The sequence below is a fragment of the Zeus faber genome, assembly GCF_960531495.2.
Source record: "Zeus faber genome assembly, chromosome: 5".
NCBI classification, from domain to species: Eukaryota; Metazoa; Chordata; class Actinopteri; order Zeiformes; family Zeidae; genus Zeus; species Zeus faber.
The window spans coordinates 8,184,594-8,204,798 of NC_137192.1; the positions used below are offsets into that span (position 1 = coordinate 8,184,594).

Consider the following 20,205-nt stretch of genomic DNA (forward strand, 5'->3'; position numbering starts at 1 on the left):
CACGATAACAATGATAAATTGATGGTATTTATTTGATACAGTTCGATACAGAGTCTGTTTTTCTCTACCTATGAAGACATAAAACCACCAATGAGGCTTGGGCGATTGGACAAATTTATCGGCAAGCGGCGAGTCTATCGGTGCTTGTTTTATTTGGACGATTTTTGTCCTATTATTTTGCCAATTCAATGACCTGTAAAGCACAATTCATTGCATGCCTGAATAGGAACTGGTATTACCCGTTTTAAGGTCATTCTGAAACTGGCTTTCTCGATTTATTTGGTTCGGTTTGGATTAGATATTGGAGGAACAACGCAGTGGTGCAGAGCACATACACACCTGTTACCGGGGATGGGGGGACCGTCCCTGGGGAGCTGCCCTGCCGCCGCTGCCTCCACCTCCGGGGTGCAGAGACGCAGACCAGGACGGGTTTTCTCCAGGATAATTACACAATTTAATCCTTTCATTTTTTTATGTTGCTACCCTTTTAAAACTAAGGGATTGTTTTAACCAAAGCTCTGCCCTGCGGCCGGTGTGACCCGGTGCTCTGTCCCGGGCTATGTTTGCAAAGACAACAAATGACATATTTTATGTCCTTTGGCTTGCTGGTTGCATTTGATTTAGAACCAAAATAATCCCATATAGGATTGAGAGGGAGAAGGAGACAGAGGTGCATCGGGGCACCGTGATCTGCTCCACTTACTTTACGGACTGTTCTCAGACGACAATGACGATTTATATTATATATTTAAATGTATATAATATATATTTATATTTGATTTACTATTTATTTAATTTATTTGTCTCTTTATGTTTACATACTTTTTTTTTTTTTACATATATTTTTCATTTTATTAATTCGGTGTTTAAAGTAAAGCCATGAGAATACACTTAAAACTGTATTTTGAGCATTATTATTATTATTAAATATATATCGTGATCATTATCGACATCAACCAATATAAAAAACATTGTAATAAGATTGCCCTACGTTGATATCCCTCCACAAGCTAATTAGCGGAAGTTGCTTATCTGCATTTGCCAGTGTCCGCCATCTCCTCAGTAGAACGATATGGCCTAACCCCTAAAACGTTTTGTTTTGTCCTGTTTTGTTTTGATTTTAATCTGGCTGAGGGTGCTGACTTTGCTGCTCTATAGCAAGCCACACATGCTCTTAAAATAAGGGGGAGTGGAGAGGGGCAAACAACAATGGGTCGGCCTTGATTTCATTGGAACTGATTGCTCTACTCGGTCAGGTGTGTGTGTGTGTGTGTGTGTGTGTGTGTGTGTGTGTGTGTGTGTGTGTGTGTGTGTGTGTGTGTGTGTGTGTGTGTGTGATATTTACTCTTGCTGTTTGGTGGATGAATGTCATTATTACACGGCTCCTTGGAAGACTCACTTCTGATTGGTAATGAACATGCTAATGCTAACACTAGCTAGCGGCGATATCTTTTGACTCTACATTGAAACTACAATGGAAGACATGAATGCATGTCTGATTTGACACATTTTGACAGTTTAACAGTTAATAGCTTGGTCATGGTTTTTTTTGTAAGATTCAAGATTAGTTTAGTTCATTTAGTGAAATGTCTTTGCAACGATTATGAGATTAGAGGGCGAATAGTAATAAGAAAATAATTTTAAATCAATATTCCGTCTCAATGTATTATTTTATTTAGTATGTAGTCGTGTAATAAGCCGGATAATGTACAGCCAACCGGTCATTATCGACAAATTACCCACTTCAGAGGGACACGGCTCTATTTTGCGATAATGCCCAGCTCGCTGCACATTATCCCTTATATACTAAAGTGTATTACCTGCACAAGGATCGTGGTGGGCTGTGGTGGTGGTGGTGGTGGTGGTGGTGGTGGTGGTTGGAGGAGTAGCCAGGGCAGGTATGGGGGTCAACACTGGGCGCTGCTCCTCCTTCTCCTCCTCTGTCACTCTGTTGTCCTCCTCGGGACTCACTGGAAATGTGAAAACGCATGGAAACAAGCGTGAAGCAAACACTGTCACACTGTTAAACCGGCTGCCGTTCTCTCTGGCGGCTGCTAAAATACAAGCAAACTGCCTCAGCCACGTATAAACTGGGTTTATGAAAGGGCCCGTAACTACAGGCCCTCCTTGGGCACTGCTGTCGAGATGATTTCACTTAACTGTTACACAGTCAAAGTAGAGAGGTTCCATTGTGTACGAGCGCTCATGGTACCTGCCAATTTTTAGTTCCTGTAATCGGGCATCTGCTCCAACAAGGCGCAAAGATGGGCAGCGAAGTGTGTGTGTGTGTGTGTGTGTGTGTGTGTGTGTGTGTGTGTGTGTGTGTGTGTGTGTGTGTGTGTGTGCGTGTGCGTGTGCGTGCAGTGCTTATCAGAACCGCTGCTAAAGCTTGTAAATTGCTTTGGACCAAAGCGTGTGCTTAACAACTACATACAAATGTGACGATGAACCAAAACGTTTGAGAAGATGAGATGAATGATTGTGGAGTCGACATTGTGATGAGACCCGCTGGGTTGAGAAGTAGAGATCCCGTCCTGACCTGGAGCGCAGGAGTGTCCGTCCCCCTGGAGCTCGTAGCCCCGGTGGCAGCCGCAGCGGTACGAGCCCGGCGTGTCGGTGCACGTGTGCTGGCAGAGCTGGCCCTGGTAGAGGTGACACTCGCCCACTTCCTCCTTGTCTCCTTCCTCCACCTTCTGCTGCTGCTGCTGCTGCTCCTCAACGGTGTTGGTAGCCTCGTCCACCGCGTTGTTGATGGAGAAGGCCTCCTTGGGGAACCTGTCTGAGACTAGAGAGAGAGAGAGAGAGAGAGAGAGAGAGAGAGAGAGAGAGAGAGAGAGAGAGAGAGAGAGAGAGAGAGAGAGAGAGAGAGAGAGAGAGAGAGAGAGAGAGAGAGAGAGAGAGAGAGAGAGAGAGAGAGAGAGAGAGAGAGAGAGAGAGAGAGAACCAGATTGCCGATATCATCTACGCCGCACGACTGCCTTGTGAAAATGACTAACTCCCACATGACATTCCAACATCTGGGCCTCTCCCGCTTCTCCCATCGACCCCTCCTATGACAGCAGCGCTATCGGTATCGTGTTACATTTACAGTCACTTAGTCGTGCTTAATGGACCCTGTTGGGATTGTCGATTTTACTTTAAAAAGCTAAAAAAGAAAACACAATACATAGAGAATACATAATACAGGCACTACTCACTTAACAACCGAGTTCCGTTCCTAGGACCAGATCGTTAAGCGAATTGGTTGATAAGCGAGGACCTGTGTTATTTCACTGTAAGGGGGCGTGGCCATTGCCAACGCTAGTGTAGTGAATACTGACAGACTGCGGGAACAAGACTGAGAACGGTGATGAGATGTATATAGTATAGATAATATATAGTGTATATAATGTATACAGTATATTAAGGGTGATGCGCGATTTGATGCTGAGATGCCGTGCGCACGCAGAGTGCACGCAGCGAGCACGGCTCGGTATTGTACGCAGCGTACAATACAGACTGGTCAGAGAGCTGGTCGTAAGTTTAACGGTCGTTAAACAGGTAGGTTGTTAAGTGAGGACTGCCTGTATATACAAAATGTGCTCTATAATAAATTCCAAAACAATAAAATAAATTAATTTACTTAGTTTATTACACAGTAATTACACAAATGATATGTTGTGTGCGTGTGCATTGTGTATGTTGGGGTGTCTGTGTGTAGAACACAGATCTGCCAAAAAAAACAAAACATTTAATGCTCGTTACGGCATTTTACTAGGAACCCAACTACTGCACCTCCTGTTCTTAGACAAATCACTCATTACATGGTTTGCTAGTCAAGGCTGTCGTATCGCCGGTGAGGAAGTATAAAAATACAGGAAATTCAACAGTGGGAAAGGCAACGGCTCTTCAGCTTTAGGTAAATACTCATCACAGTTATTACCTGGGCTTTAAAGTTTGAGCCGCCTAGGAGATTAAATGTTTCGAAATTTAATTAAAAGGGTGGTGAGTCATAAGACTGAAAGTCCCTCACACCCTTTGCTGATATATAGCACCTGCAAACATCGGTTTTGACGTCACTGGCCCTATTTTTTTTATACACTCCCAATCTAATCCAAGAGGTTCAGATGTTCCCTACAACGCAAAAACATTCCAGAATGCGCCGCATGTCAAGCGTATAGTAATGGTAGGAGAATGTTATTATAGGCCTCGAGTAGAGTCATTATCTTTTTTCTCCTTTGATCATTTGTTTCCAGGGGACAGTGGTGGACTGGTAATCTGGCATACCAGATCACCACTTAATTTTGACTGTGTAACACCACTGTTCCAGTGGGCCTGGCTACTTGGGGCCAATATAATTTTTTATAAAAAAAGACAAATGTAAGAAAGAAATTGTCCAATGGCCAGCCCATAAAGCAAGGACGGTGGCCCATTGGTTCCTCATCTATAATGACACTGGGCTTGCCCAATCACATCCTTTGCTAGTCCCCGCTCCTCCCCTCCGTCCTCTGTTTCTTGCGTCAGATGCTGTGGCTCCGAGCTCCACAGCCTTTAGCGCGATCAGAGGGATTTATAACGGGAAGACTTTGTCAATCTCTCACTGTCTTACCCCCCCTTCCCCTGCTGGGCTGTCTGGGCCAAAAATGCCAGGGCCAATTTTTTGTCCCAATCCAGCCCTGCCAGAAGAGCAGGAGGCTGACAGGATCTAGGCGAAACAAGTTGGATCTCACAGTTGAGAAGCTTGTAGAGACGGGACGCAGCGTTGTGTGGAAATAAGAGCAAAAGTCTAAATGTCCTACATAATGAGAACCAGCGGCTTGAATTCAGGGAGCGGCCGACATGGTGAAACGTAACGTGTCGGGCGGGTTGCTTTAGGAAGGAAATGGCTCATGGGGGAGGGATGATGCTCTTCATTTTATTTCCCAGCCCATAATTCTTAATTTGCGCTTTGATGTTTTCGCTTTTCGTCGTGGCATTAACCCAAAATTTGTCCCACCTCTGCACCGCTCGACCATCCATTGATCACTGGCGAAAGAAATGGAGTGACAACAATGAGTGAAGAGGCCTGAGAAGCCCTAGCGGCCATCTGCTCCCGATCCGCCGCGGTTTGCCAAGATCTCTCACCTTTCGACCCAACGTCAGCGTGGACGTCAGCCCTGGAGGATCTGTCTTCTGGCGGAGCTATCGAACTTGGCCTGTTCTCCACCTCGCTGACATGAACTTGAACTGGAAGCGATCATAATATGGCACAAAGTGGCAGAAAGCGGACCCACAAGACAAACGGACGTCTAGTTAGCCAGTGAGCTACGATCGGACAACATTGGACTTTTTCTCAAATGCGACCTACATGGACCTACAGATTTGCATGCTCTATGAATACATGAGAATAACAAGAGATGTAAAGGAAGGAGGGGAGGAAGAAAACCGTAAAAACGTATGTGTAGTGGAGGCAAAGTGCGTATCAGCTCCTCAGAAGTAGTTCTCTGCATCAGGAGCATCCATTTCCAGTACATCACAAGAGGTGAGTGGTTGAGGTCAGGAGGGTGTGGCCTTTTAATATCTGCTCTAGCGACCACAAGCAGATGAAGAATGCCATCTCTGTCTATGAACGCATGTCGTTGGACTTTCATATCAATTGTCAGTGAAGCCTGTGTGGGTGGTGGAATTGGAAAGATATTGAAATGTCACCATGGCACGTGTTTTTTGTTTTTTTTCTTGTCGTTTTGATGTTTGATTTTATTTATTTATTTATTTATTTATTTATTTATTTATTTTTTACATAAAATCACTTCCCTGTCGGTGGAAGGTGGCTCTTCAACTAACAGTACCTTTCCTGGGCAGGGCGGTGGGCCGGGGCTCCACCTTCCTCTTCAGCAGGACTTGGCCGTCGTCATCCTCGCAGCAGGTCAGGAAGACGTGTCCGCAGGGGTATCCAAGGTACTGGTGGCCGCCGCAGCCGCGGCCCTCGCCGCGCATCCGCAGGCCGAGTGCGCAGCAGCTGCAGCACACCTGCCCGATCAGAAAAAATCTCAAATCTGCGATCGTCTTCTCTGAACAGCCCCCTCCACTTGCTTTTCGGTAAACCACGTGGACGTGAAATAAAACCTTAAAAAGCTGATAGAGGCGAGCTGGGGAGGATTTTCTGCCGGCTAATTAATTAACTCACAAACTGAGCATTTTTGGCTTGGGAATTGTGAATAATGTGTTATTTGTTTTGAACAGTCTGACAGGCACGCAGGATAAACCTTCAGATCAGTGTCATAGATACCTTTTAGGATTTGGATTTATTTTGTGTCTACAGTATGTAGGGAGGTTTAGAAGTGGAGGTGAATTTGTAACAGTAGAAAGTTCTGAATTATTTTTTTTTTGATGAACTAAAATAAACCCTTCCATCTTGATTTGAGAAAAAAAGAAATACTTCTAACCTAACACATGAAATTTAAACGACTGCTTAACAAAATGATGAATCGTTGATGGAAGCTCACATTCCACTGTCCCCTGGATAACTCCGGTTTCATTGGATTATTTCCATAGAGCCAAAGAATCGACACTACTGCAGCGTTGCCTTCTGGTGTGCCCCTTTTGTCATTTTATTGTTTTTACAGCAGGATTTTTTTTTTTTTGTTGTTATCTCGGTGGCTCGGCACACCCCAGCATGCTATAGCTTTCACTGAAGGCCAAATCCTGTTAAGTAATAATCATTACGTATAAATGTTTCTGTTTCTTGCTATGATTCAGCCCCACGGCCGTGGAATTGGTCTTGCCTGGTGGGAGTCATCTCCGCATGGTTCCTCAGCATCCGCCTCACACACCTCTCCTCCTCGGGCTGAAATCATTCCGGATACACAGCGGCTCTCCCTCAGGGAGCTGGAGCAGCACTGCAGTTGAGCAATGCTGAACAGACAAGCGTCATCATTTTAGCAAACACGCCATCATTTACGTCTGGATCGTATCGGACTGTTTAGCCAAGGTGTCATGTAAATGCACAATACCACCGGTGTCAATTCTCTGTCACGTTATATGTATGTGTAACATGTGGTGTGTATTTTCTGAAGATGAAAATTACTAGATTCAGCTAAATTTGCATTTAAAACTGGCAAGATTTGAGGTTAATATTGTACATGGTCCCTTACAAATTAATATCATTAATAATAACAGTGTTAAAATAATACAAATAAATAAAATAAGCAAACAAACAATAATAAAATAATATAAATAAAAAGAAATTAACAGCACAGCACATGCTGCTCATGTTGGTTTTAGTGGTTATTTTGGTTATGTAGGCAGTGGCGGATTAAGGTTGTCATTGGCCCCTAGGCTACTCTTTGTGTGGGGCCTCCCCTTACTCCTCATGCATTTTACAGATTGAGGATGTCCTGTCTGTCCAGAAAAATCACCACCGCGCTGCTCATTCTGGAAGCTAATTTGACAGAGGAGAAGCCCACCTTCTCCCCCACCGCCAAACCGCACTCCTCCACGGAGAATCTGATCGCTCGAACAACAATCACAAACAACACAAAATAATCTACATTGAAAGGGAACGACAAAACAAAAGTAGAAAGAAAATAGAAGAGAAAGTCGCTCACTCCCTCTCCCCCCCTCCCTCCATTTCTATCTCTCTCTGTCTGTCTCTCTGAGTGGAAGGTGGCCACATCAGATGGGCCACATATCTACCCAATCAGCTCTTTAATTTTTTTTTTTTATGTTCCTTATGGTCCAATAGGGGTCAAGATTTTTTTTTTTTCTCTTTTTTTTCCCCAATCCAGGGCCCTTGCACATGTGGGGTCCCTAGGCTGGCCTGTGCATGAATCCATGTCTGTATGCCGGTCATCTTGGTTTTAGTGCCAGATTGGTTATGTTTTTCAGGTTGGTCATGTTTGTTATCCTGGTTATACTGGTGATCCTGGTTACGTTGGTTTTAGTGGTCAGATTGGTTATGTTGGTCATGTTGTTTATGTTGGTTATGCTGGTTATGCTGCTTGTGTGGTGATATCTTACCTGCATACTGAGTGTTGGTTGTCGCTGAGGAGTGGCATGCTGTAACAGTGCTGGTTCTCGGCGGCCCACCTTTGGCCGAGCACACAGCAGTTTTCCACCATCTCTTCAGAGGCAACGCCCGGCGAGGGCCCTGCAGCCGGAGACATACAGCTATTCATATACCGGCTTGAAAGGTTTACGGAAAGGAAAAAGAGCTCTACTGTAAATCCGACAGCGTTCATCAGTCAGCCTGGCTCTCCACACAAGCCGCCAGCCGACACATATGGCAGACTAGCCCTGGCCTCCAAGGCCACTTTTTATGGTTCTGACAGCTGAGGAGAAAAGAGCAGGAGACTGTTTTCATCCTTGGAACCACGTCTGAAATATATCACATGACATCTCATATATTAATGTTGTGAGGTATTCCACTCTGTATTAGAATACAATTTACAGTTCATTTTTCACAATAAAAGCTACCGTCTTCTGTATTGGACCAAAGAGTGACCGAGTAATATTAACAAGAGCTGAAATAGTGTGTTTTTGTGAAGCCGCTTATAAATCACAATGGATCTAGTGTTGAATTGGTAATAAAGCTGGATCTAGAAAGACCTGTGAGCTGCGCTGGAAATTTAATTGGTTGTCATTTTTAAAGTGTCCCACTCACATTAAATTCAATCTCATAATTGCTCGTATTCAAGCCCATCTCCATTTTCTCGCGCTCTTTGCAGGGCGGATGACAAAAAGGAATCAATTCAATGCAATCAGCTGATGGAAGGAAAGCAGACTAAAACAGTGTGAAACCGAGAATCCATTATATAAGATAATTAAATGAATGCATTTCACATTTCCCCAAAACCTCAAATTGCTGCTGTTTTTTCTTCTATAAGCCAGCAAAATGGTTTGTTTGAATTATTGCTGATTTAAAGGCGTTGCTGACGTTATTTTGGGACTACACGCACCCCATAGTCAACCCCCCCCCACCCCCCATCCTCAATACACACACACAGACACACACACACACACACACACACACACACACACCCACACACACACGGCGCATGAACCCCAGACACACAAACACACCCCTGCTGTCGAATCAGTACCAGTGAGGCTGACTGCTGAGTGCGGCGGCTCAGCGCGACCGGCCACCTGCTGCTGCTGCCTGGCAACGCTGAGCCCACCCTGCTTTACGCTTTGCTCCCCATCGTCTCCCCCACTGTAACCCGACGTGTCCCGTGCCACATGTGCGCACGCACACACACACGTGACTAAAAAAAGATGAAAAAAAAAAACAGCCCAAACTTTTTTTCCTCGTGTCAATGCGTTTTGAAATGACAACTTGCAAACAGCTTCTGTCCCGTTATTCAAGATTCAAGACACACGATTTTTACTTATCACACATACATTTACATATAAATACAAGCATACATACTCTATATGCAGTGAAATGTCATTGCATCGCACCTGGAGATTATGCACAATAAGTACTAACTGACACAATAGCTAACTAATTAACGAACTAACTAAGCTAGCTGAACTTACTGATTCCTAAAACGTAATTCAGTTAGTAAATAGAATAAAATAAGAGTAAAAAGGTAATATACTGAATGGTAATACAAAACAGAAATAAGAGGAAGACTTATGTATATTCAGTTATGTGCAGTAAAGAGAAGTAGTGTGTGTTGAGATATACAGTACAATATACAACAGTACGGCACAGCAACACAGTAACACCAAAGAGAACAGCCATACAGTTACAGTATGCAACTTAGAGTACAGTTAGGCAGTGGGGCCTATGTGTGTGTCTTAGTGAGGGCCCCTTGTGAGTTTAGCATTGCCCGTCTGTCCTTTTGGCTTGCGGAAAGAAACTCTGTCTCAGTCTCTCTGTCCTCGCTGTGTGACTGTGGAGGCGCCTGCCCGACCACAGCAGCTGGAACAGTGTGTTGTTGGGGTGATGAGGATCCTTCATGATCCTGCGGGCTCTGCTACTACACCTCCTGGTGTATAAGTCCTGCAGGGAGGGAAGGGTAGTTCCAGTGGTACGTTCAGCTGAACGCACCACCCGCCTGTCCTGAACAGTGCAGTTCCTAAACCAGGCAGTGATGTTGCCTGTCAGGATGCTCTCCACTGCTCCACAGTAGAAAGACTTGTTGATCCTCACCAAGACCCTGAATTTCTTCAGCTGCCTGAGGTGGTAAAGACGGTGCCTCACCTTTTTCGGAGTGTCTGTTTGTAAAGTCCATGTTAAGTCCTCTGTGATGTGGACTCCCAGGTACTTGAAGCTGCTCAACCTGTCAACAGAAGTCCCATTAATCACCGTTGGCACATGGGTCCTCGGTTGTGATCCTCTCCTAAAGTCCACAATCAGCTCCTTTGTTTTGCTGAAGTTCAGGAAGAGGCTGTTGTCCTGGCACCAGAGTGACAGGTCAGCCACCTCCTCACAGTAGGCTTTCTCATCATCGTCAGTGAACAGGCCCACTACAATGGTGTCGTCAGCAAACTTGATGATGGTGTTGGAGCTGGACCTGGCCACACAGTCATGTGTGTACAGGGAGTACAGTAGGGGGCTGAGAACACAGCCCTGGGGGGATCCTTTGTTTAGAGTGAGGGAGCTGGACATGTGCTTCCCCGCCCCCGCCCGACCACCGCTTTACGTTGCTCATCATTACCTTTCCATGTACGATGCACGCCTTGTAAACAGGAAGCAATGAGATGGCGCCATGGTCCGATTTCCCGAAAGCAGGGAGCAAGACTGTTTTGTGTCTGTTCTTGTACGGTGTGTAGCAGTGGTCCAAATTTCTCTCTACCCTGGTGGCACACGTGATGTGTTGATGGAAATTAGGCAGAACCTTTTTAAGGTTCGCCCTGTTTAAGTCCCCAGTCACCACCACAGCCACGTCAGGTTGTTTGTTAAGAAGTCCACACAACATATAATATACGTAGGCCCGATTGTGCTGTGCGGAGGAATATAAATGGCTGTGATGATGACCGTCCTGAATACCGGGGGAGGTAGAATGGACGGCACGAGTTGGTCAGCTGTTCCAGGTAAGACGAGTAGAAGGGGCAGAGAGTCTTGATGTTGTTGGGTTTACACCAGGTGTTGTTAGTCATGAGACAAATGCCTTCACCTCTTGATTTCCCCAACTCCCCCAAACCATCGGCACGGAACACTGGGAGAAGGCATCGGCTGGACTTATAGCTTGATCCAGCAACAGAGGGTTCAGCCATGTCTATGTCAGGCAGAGGACACAACAGTTTTTTATATCCCTTTGGAATGTTATCATTACCCAGAGGTCATCCATCTTGTTTTTTCTACGGACTGGACATTGGCAAGAAGGATGCCGGGCAGAGGTGGACGGTAAGGTTGCGTCCTCATACTGATCCAAATGCCGCCTCACTTACCACTGTGTTTTCTCCATGGAACATTGATGTTATTGTCCTTGTTGATCGTGTTGGTGCGTAGAATCTCTGCGGCCACTCTGGATCAGCGGATAAAATGTCCCAAAGTTGTTTTTTCAAGGAATTTTTTCTATCCATGAGTGCATCACGGTGGTAGATCACTGCTGATGAGTTTTTGATGGACGTATTGATGTAAAATGAAATGAAAAAAAGTACTAAAATGTGCGTAATCACACAGAGCGTTTGCACAGGTGACCACAAGGCATGGCGCCAAGCAGCAGAGGCTGCAAACAGCTTCTGTTCTGTTACACTTTTGACTTGAACAATGTTTAAGATAGTGACAGTGGCTGGGCAAATTATTATCATGACGATGATTGGGAATAACGGCAACCTGGTGGCTACGCATTTTATGGAGGTCTGATGGGGGGGAGGATACGTCTGTGTGTGGACAATTTAGCATTGGTTCTCATTTGACCTGATGAAGATACCAAAGTGGAATGATGGACAACTCTTCTAAATACTTGTTGAATTATTTTACTTGACATTACTTGACATCACTTCCAGTGAGGTCAGAGCCACGATAGGAATTCAGGAGCATTGAAATATGCTCCAGCAGTATTCCTATGTTGGCTCTTGAATGATCTTGAATGGGAGATTCAAGGTCATTGCCACCATATTATGCTGAGATGCTGAGATAAGTCAACCCATTAGGGGCTTGAAAGCGTATGGCGCCGCCGTCAAGTCATCTGCCCGAACTACTGTAGCTCCACAGGCCACGCTTCATTTCTTTTTAATAAAGATAATTTCTGCAGATTATCTAGTGTCTGCAGGTTTTACAGCGTAACCTTCAATAACAGGGAGTTTCACATAATATTGGTATATATATCATGATGTCAGCTTTCGAAATGGATAATGTCTCTATTGAAGAATCTGATTGATGGCTGATTGATAAAATGGTAATGTAAAGCGTCACATCAAATAAAAAATTGTTTTCTAATCAAGCTCCCTCAGAAGTGATATTATCATGCCCCAGGCTAAGTAATAGCACTGACTTCATAGCCAGAAAAACAAACTTTTAACTTAGATCAACACTACATTTTTTGTGAGGTTTCTCTATTATAGATGGGTTTTTTTTGTAAAATACAATTCAATTCAAACAGTTCAAATATTTAAGCTCTTTCTCAAAAAAAAATCACCTTGCGAGGGCATTGTTTGAACGAAGGCGGCGGTAAACAAAATGGCTCATTTCCCTCCGCATGTTTGGGCGGAAATGAACAGTGCATTATCAATCCTTTACAAGTTAGGACGACTCAAAGACTAAACTATGCTAATCCAGTACGGTGTACGTTCAGATAAAAGAGCAAGCAAACATCGGGAATCTGGGCCTAGGATGTTTCTTCCTTCAGGTTTCCATGCGGATCTCTCTCTCTCTCTCTCTCTCTCTCTCTCTCTCTCTCTCTCCATTATTTCTTTGATCTTTTATTTCACATTCCGCATTCAGATTTATCCCAGTTGATACTGGTTCCTTTTAATGTTCAGTAGACAATAGTTGTAAGCAGGGGCCCGTCTGCAGCTCTTTGTGGATAATTTATAAGCACTCTCTTCCGAAAAAAGGGGCGGGAGGAGACACTTGAAAATGAGAGCAAAACAACAGACCAGAGTGCGACATTACGTTGTGAAATATACTGTATGTTCCTCAGTGAACTTCCCATTCAGAAGTACGCTTTAATCCTCGCCAAAGTGCCATTTGGTCCAGTTGACATCGGCGCTTTACTGTGCGAGCCCTGGGGGGAATCTACGAGATACTTTGTGGAACCTGGGAGACGGTGACTGACAACGTTTTTCTCCGGTAGGAGTTCCCCCTTGACTCGGTCCCAACGCGGTGGCAGACCGACTCAAAAACAGCAAGGCATCCTTCACAGAAATAATTTCATAGTTTCTCTGTGTAATCTGGTTTCAAACAGCATCGAATGGTCGGCTGTCGTTTAAACTGGCCACCGTACATGTTGCTGTACTTCCCCCTTTCACGTGCTGTAATTTCCTGGCTGCTATGTGAAGTATGTCCCGAGGCGCTTGCCAAAGGCCAAACACGAGGTTGGACCGGAGGGTCAGAGGCAGCTTAACAATGTGGAGAAGCCTACTAATTACTGTAAGGAACAATGAAAGCAAGGGAGGGCAGGGGGTATTTATGGCTCCTAAACCAGACTTTTGTCAATAACCTATTGGCACGAGGGGTCAGCGCAGGGTTTATTGGTCTCTTGGTCAGAAAAAGACCGCAGATAAGAAAGCGCAGAGGTCAGGCCTGTTATCCAGCAGATACGCCAAAAATAAGACCCTCAAAAATAGAAAAAAAGATTCTCATGAATCTGCTTAAGTAGCTCCCACCGGGGGTTTGTCTGGACTGATTAGGTCTCATGTGGTGCTGCCATCATTACTCTGTCTGGCGGAAGGTGGACCTGTCTCACGGCGCACCGGCAAACATCTGCACCGCCCCGAAAAGGGCAACCAGACGCCAGACGCCAGCTGCCACACGCCACGCAAATAATCAATTTGCAGTCATTGTGATCTTTGGAGTAATGCGGCTGGCCATGGTACACAGACAGTCAAGCAGTTAGCCCTCCTTCTCCCGTTTAAACAGGTGTTAAAAAAATGCTGATGTTTCCAATGGCTGGTCCTCTTTCGGTCATGTTTATTTACGTTTGGGAGCGTGTATGGCTGGATAGACCAGGCTCTCATCGCATTCGAGGAGTGATGATATTTTTACGAAATCACAACAGAAAGCCAGCCAGAGTGGTTAATGGCTTAGAACAATGTGAGGATGCTTTCCGCTGTTCTGGAATGCCGGGAAGCATTTCTTGCTCTTAAAAAAGTCTAATGACGGCCATTCATCAATGTGCTTCCTAAACAAATACACAACCCAGACTGGGACTGAATTACAAAGTGCTTCGATCGCAGACGGTGGATTGGCCAGGAAGATGCTTCGAAAAGTGACACCTAATAACAGTAAGAATTGGCAAATTCTGATAGATTCTGGCTGGTGATTTGTTGGAATAATATCAGTACTAATGAGTCATATTAAATTCAAGAGGTGTGGTTGGACATACTGTATATTTGTTCATGTTCCAAGACGTAAACAGAAGCATCATTTAACCATATCAGGCCAGATGTCAACGTTGTGTCATGTAGGCATCAAGTAGGAGTCAAGCTGTTAAGTGTCGGCCATCTCTTTAAAACACATAAGACAATATGCAAGGGATAATGTAACGGAATATTAATTTGAAATTATTTGTAACTACTATGCCTGGTTTTAGAGCTTCCACTATGAGAAATTGTCCACAAGAACAACAGTCAGAACTGCAACAACGTAGCCGACTGTTAACCCTACAAAAAACTTTTTCCCTACATATAACTTACCTATTTACTGTTATTAATGTGAAATTTGACATATCCCCAATCATCTCTTCAACTCTATTGTAGTTACTAGTGCAGTGCCCGTTCAAAACATGGCTGTTTCGAAAGAGCCGATTGCTCTCACGGGAAGCTCCGCCCCCCGCTGGGTTGCTGTTTATTGAAAGTTTATTAATTTTACACGTGCCGCATGCCTGTACCAAACACGCCTGTTCGGAACGGGCCAATTGCGTTCACAGGAAGCCCCGGCCCCTGCTGGCTCGCTGTTTCTCACAGGAAGCCCCTGCTGGTTCGCTGTTCGCGGTTTATTGAAAGTTTGTTAATATTACACGTGTCCCGTGTAATATTAACAAATTGTAGCATATTCGGCAATGCACGTCCTTGGATCACAAGCAATACACCCCCGAAATGTGAAGTAGATCAGATGAACAGCTGTCGAGATAATCGAAGGACATACATACAGACAGAGATTGGACAGACAGAATCCTTCCTTTATAAGTTAGATCCCGTAGCGTCGCCACTAGCTTACCTTAGCATTAGCATGTAGGCGGAGTGATACGAGGGATGTGAATCGGAGAAATGGTTGGAGAGGTGGAGAAATGGTTGCCCATGGCAGCAGTCATGATTAACAGAGGTCATTATGCAGAAATAAGTGACTGCTGATTTCTGCTATTGACCAATCTGAATGGATATTCCATAAAGCTGTGTAATATAATTGATTTTAAACAAGTTAATTGTTGCAAAGTTGCAAAGTTAGCTGGACAGTTAGCTGGACACTTAGCTGGAAAGTTTGATGGACAGTTAGTTGGACAGTTAGATGGACACTTAGCTGGACAGTTAGATGGACAGTTAGCTTGACAGTTAGATGGACACTTAGCTGGACAGTTAGTTGGACAGTTAGTTGGAGAGTTAGGTGGACAGTTAGTTGGACAGTTAGTTGGACAATTAGTTGGACAGTTAGGTGGACAGTTAGGTGGACAATTTGATGGACAGTTTGATGGACAGTTAGATGGACAGTTAGTTGGACAGTTTGATGGACATTTAGTGGGACAGTTAGCAGGACAGTAAGCTGGACAGTTAGATTCGACAGTTAGCTGGACAATTGGTTGGACAGTTTGAAGGACAGTTTGAAGAACAGTTTGACGGACAGTTTGACGGACAGTTTGACGGACAGTTAGTTGGAGAGTTAGTTGGAGAGTTAGATGGCTCGTTAACAGGACAGTTAGATGGACAGTTAGATGACAGATGGAAAGTAAGCTGGACGGTTAGCTTGACACTTGGCTGGACACTTAGCTGGACAGTTAGTTGGACAGTTAGTTGGACAGTTAGTTAGAGAGTTAGTTGGAGAGTAAGATGGACAGTTAGATGGACAGTTAGATGGACAGTTAGCTGGACAGTTTGATGGACAGTTTGATGGACAGTTAGTTGGACAGTAAGTGGGACAGTTAGATGGACAGTTAGCTGGACAGTTAGATGGACAGTGGGATGGACAGTTTGATGGAGAGTTTGATGGACCGTTAGATATCAGTTAGATGGAAAGTTAGTTGGACCATTTGATGGACCGTTTGATGGACAGTTAGATAGAGAGTTAGTTGGACAGTTAGATGGACAGTTAGATGGACGGTTAGATGGACAGTTAAATGGACAGTTAAATGGACCGTTAGATGGACAGTTAGTTGGAAAGTTAGTTGGACAGTTTGATGGACAGTTGGACAGTTAGTTGGACAGTAAGGTGGACATTAAGGTGGACAGTTAGATGGACAGTTAGTTGGACAGTTTGATGGAAAGTTAGTTGGACAATTTGATGGACCGTTTGATGGACAGTTAGATAGACAGTTATATGGACAGTTATATGAACACTTAGATGACAGTTAGATGGACAGTTAGATGGACAATTTGATGGACAGTTAGTTGGACCGTTTGATGGACCGTTTGATGGACAGTTAGATAGACAGTTATATGGACAGTTATATGGACAGTTAGATGGACAGTTAAATGGACAGTTAGATGGACAGTTAGTTGGACAGTTAGTTGGACAGTTTGATGGACAGTTAGTGGACAGTTTGATGGACAGTTAGATGGACAGTTTGATGGACAGCTAGTTGGACAGTTTGATGGACAGTTAAATGGACAGTTAGATGGAAAGTTAGTTGGACAGTTTGATGGACAGTTAGTTGGACAGTTAGTTAGGCAGATTGATGGACAGTTAGTTGGACAATTAGTTGGACAGTTAATTGGACGGTTAGAAAGACAGTTAGATGGACAGTTAGGTGGACAGTTAGTTGGACAGTTTGATGAACAGTTAGCTGGACAGTTAGATGGTCAGTTAGTAGGACAGTTCACTGCAGAGTTAGATGATCAGTTAGTTGGACAGTTAGTTGGACAGTTTGCTGGACAGTTAGATGTTCAGTTAGTAGGACAGTTCCCTGGAGAGTTAGTAGGACAGTTCCCTGGAGAGTTAGATGGTCAGTTAGTTGGACAGTTTGCTGGACAGTTACCTGGACAGTTAGCTGGACAGTTTGGTGGACAGTTAGATGGACAGTTAGCTGGACAGTTAGCTGGACAGTTAGCTGTCACAGGGCAAATGTCATGAAAGGTGTGCTATTCTGAAAGGTTGCTTTGAGCGGAACGCTCATCCGAAGTTAATTTTTGTATGATTTTTTGCAATTGTAGCGTTGAAGTCGGACCAGTGGCATGTCTAATGGACGTCATCCCTCTTCTAACCTATCTTTTCTTTTACAGAGAACTGACGTCATTGCACTGGAGGGTTTCCCCGGTCAGTCATACTGTATCACGCCAAATACCACGGGCGTCAGTTCGAACCTTTCCGTTAGGAATGGCACGAGCTGTTTGGATGACATCTGAGACACAGAGAGCCTGGAAACAGATTGAAACAGAAATGGAGTTGGCCTCGAGCCGAGGCAACAATGAACGTTTCCTCCTTTCAAACCCGCCTCTGTCGTCTGTCAGGAAACCCCAGCCGAGCTATTTCCTTTCTGTTTGAATGTTACCCAATGAAAGGCATGAGCCAAGGATACATTCTGAACTCCTAAGAAACATGTCGGCGGCAACGAGACGCTCAAAACCCTGCCTGCATCTGAGGAAATATTGTGGACATGAGATGAAAACATCATACTACATTACATTACACAGAGTAAGCTTATCTAAGAACTAGGGCTGAAGCATTTGGGAAAATAATCTAATTCGGGGTTTTTTCGACCAATATTATGATTGCGATTTAGTATGCAATTTTTTTTCCTTATCTTCTGTATTATTCGCTAAACACAAGTGATAAATCATTCCATAGTAGTGGTACTCAACCTTTCCCAGATCAGGAACCACATTAACAAGAAATATTTTCGCAAGAGCCACATTAATTATTTTAATTATTAATGAATGAATGAATGAATTAATTAATTAGTTAATTAATTAATTAATTTTAGAAACGTCCCTTTCCTCCTGCAAACCATTAAGTTTAAAACAAGGCTACTAGTAATATCTTATAAAGAAATGAAAAGCATGATGTATGCAATAATAGCAATTTATTATTATTACCATTACTATATTATTATTACCATGTTTTTATTACCATTGCAACCACAAGTATTATGATTATGGGAAACGGTAAAGCGGAAGTTAGATAGAGAACGCTGAGCCAACTCTGCCAGGTTTTTGTGCTGCAGCGGCTGCTGCGGTAGATGCAGAGTTCTCTGGAATATCGCACTTAAATTAAGTTAAATGGCTTACATAAAAACCGTGGATTGTTATAAAAGTTGTTTTTTCCTATTTATTAATTGCATGGAGGCTGTTGTGGTGCTTGAGTGTGAAGAGCCGTCCGTGGCGCGTTCAGTCCGGTGATAAGTTGTGGCTCCATGTTATGACTGATATACGGTAATAATATAATGAAATACAAATAATGAATAATAAAATTGCCAGTGGAAACCAGGTGATCAGCCATTGATCACTCAGTTAACAGATCATTGATCACTACCTGGAAACCGATCTCTATAGATGCGCTCTCTCTCCAAGCCGTCATAGGTTGATGTGTCTAATGGCACATTCAGTTTTGAATACTACAGACAATGTCTCAGACCAAATGTATTGAAAAACCCTTTAAGAGTTTTTTTTATTACATTTTGAATAACACTTTAAAGAGCTGCAACTACATAAAACAGACAATTAATTCTATTATAAAATTATAGAACCCAGAATCGCAATTGTGGTGCCGCCCCTTGTGGACGCCTGCACGAGCGCCTCATGCCAATTACGCACATTTTTGTATTCTTTGTATTTTCAGAGCTTATAGAGCTTATTGTGCGTAATCACCGGGTGTCATGACATTTCACTGCATATATGTATGACCGTATGTATATGTATGTGACAAATAACCTCTTGAATCTTGAATCTTGAACTATTCATAAAAAAGCCGCATACGGCTCGCAAGCCGTGGGTTGAGTATCACTGGGTAAAATTGTGTAATAAAAAAACCCCACTTTTTTTTTTAATCGCAGCCTTTGCGATTTGAAAACTGTGTTCTATTAAATTGCGATGTCGGTTTGAATTCAATTAATCATTCAGCCCGACTAAGAACTGCACTTCACAAAACGGGCCACAGAAACCACAATACATCCAAATAGCATGGTCTTGGTACTGGTATATTTTTTGGACTATTTAATTCTACCATTGCTCAATTCTGCTCCAGTGTCAAGACCTGACACGCCCATTCTGAATAAATGATTATTATTTGAGAGATGTCCAATGAATGACCTCCATAGGGTAGTTAGGGAACTGCGCAAGGCAAAAGCTACATATTTTACACAACTGATTGCGGAATCTGAAGGAAATAGCACCTCTCTTTGGAAACACCTAAATAGTCTTACCAAACTTAAGCCCAGTCAACAAAAATCAATAACAGAGCTGGAAGTAAATGGACTGATTAGCACTGACAGTATATAAGTTGCAAATTAACTGACTAAATACTTCATTTAATCAGTGGAGGAGATTGCTGAAAATGTTAAACCAGTAAAACCATCACGGGTTAATATGACAGACTCATCACAATTTTTCTATAGTATAGAAAAGTTGCCTCCTTAATATATTTAAGGAGGTTGACCAAGAGAAAGTAGGTCAAATCATCAACAAACCAAGTAATTCAAAGGCAAAGGATCTGTTTGGGTTGGATACTGGGCTTATCAAAATACACAGCTCCACCCTGATCAAACCTATAACACATTTGATAAACCTCACCATCGGAACTGGTGAATTCACACAAAGCTGGAAAGCAGCGGTCATGACGCCAATTTTTAAGGCTAGAACACCAGACCATCAGGCAGCTATAGACCAATTTCTATTCTACCGGTTCTCTCAAAGGTCTTGGAAAAAATTATTGCAGAACAACTGGTTAATCACCTTGAAAGCAATGAACTTATTTATCCTAAACGA

At 43.5% G+C, this 20,205-nt stretch overlaps 1 protein-coding gene across 4 annotated transcripts in view; it reads right to left on the minus strand.

Moving 5' to 3' along the window:
- The window catches only part of fbln2 (fibulin 2), a 53,246-nt gene that overhangs the window by 14,748 nt on the left and 18,293 nt on the right, over nt 1–20,205 (minus strand). For 3 of the 4 annotated variants that reach the window (XM_080000394.1, XM_080000392.1, XM_080000395.1), the window contains exons 3-7: nt 7,978–8,107; nt 6,744–6,873; nt 5,799–5,988; nt 2,540–2,779; nt 1,821–1,970 (exon numbers count right to left, since the gene is read on the minus strand). In XM_080000394.1, the coding sequence (XP_079856520.1) occupies nt 1,821–1,970; nt 2,540–2,779; nt 5,799–5,988; nt 6,744–6,873; nt 7,978–8,107 (840 nt within the window). Of the gene's footprint in view, nt 1–1,820; nt 1,971–2,539; nt 2,786–5,798; nt 5,989–6,743; nt 6,874–7,977; nt 8,108–20,205 lie in introns of all 4 variants that reach the window. The other variant, XM_080000393.1, reaches the window with a different exon arrangement.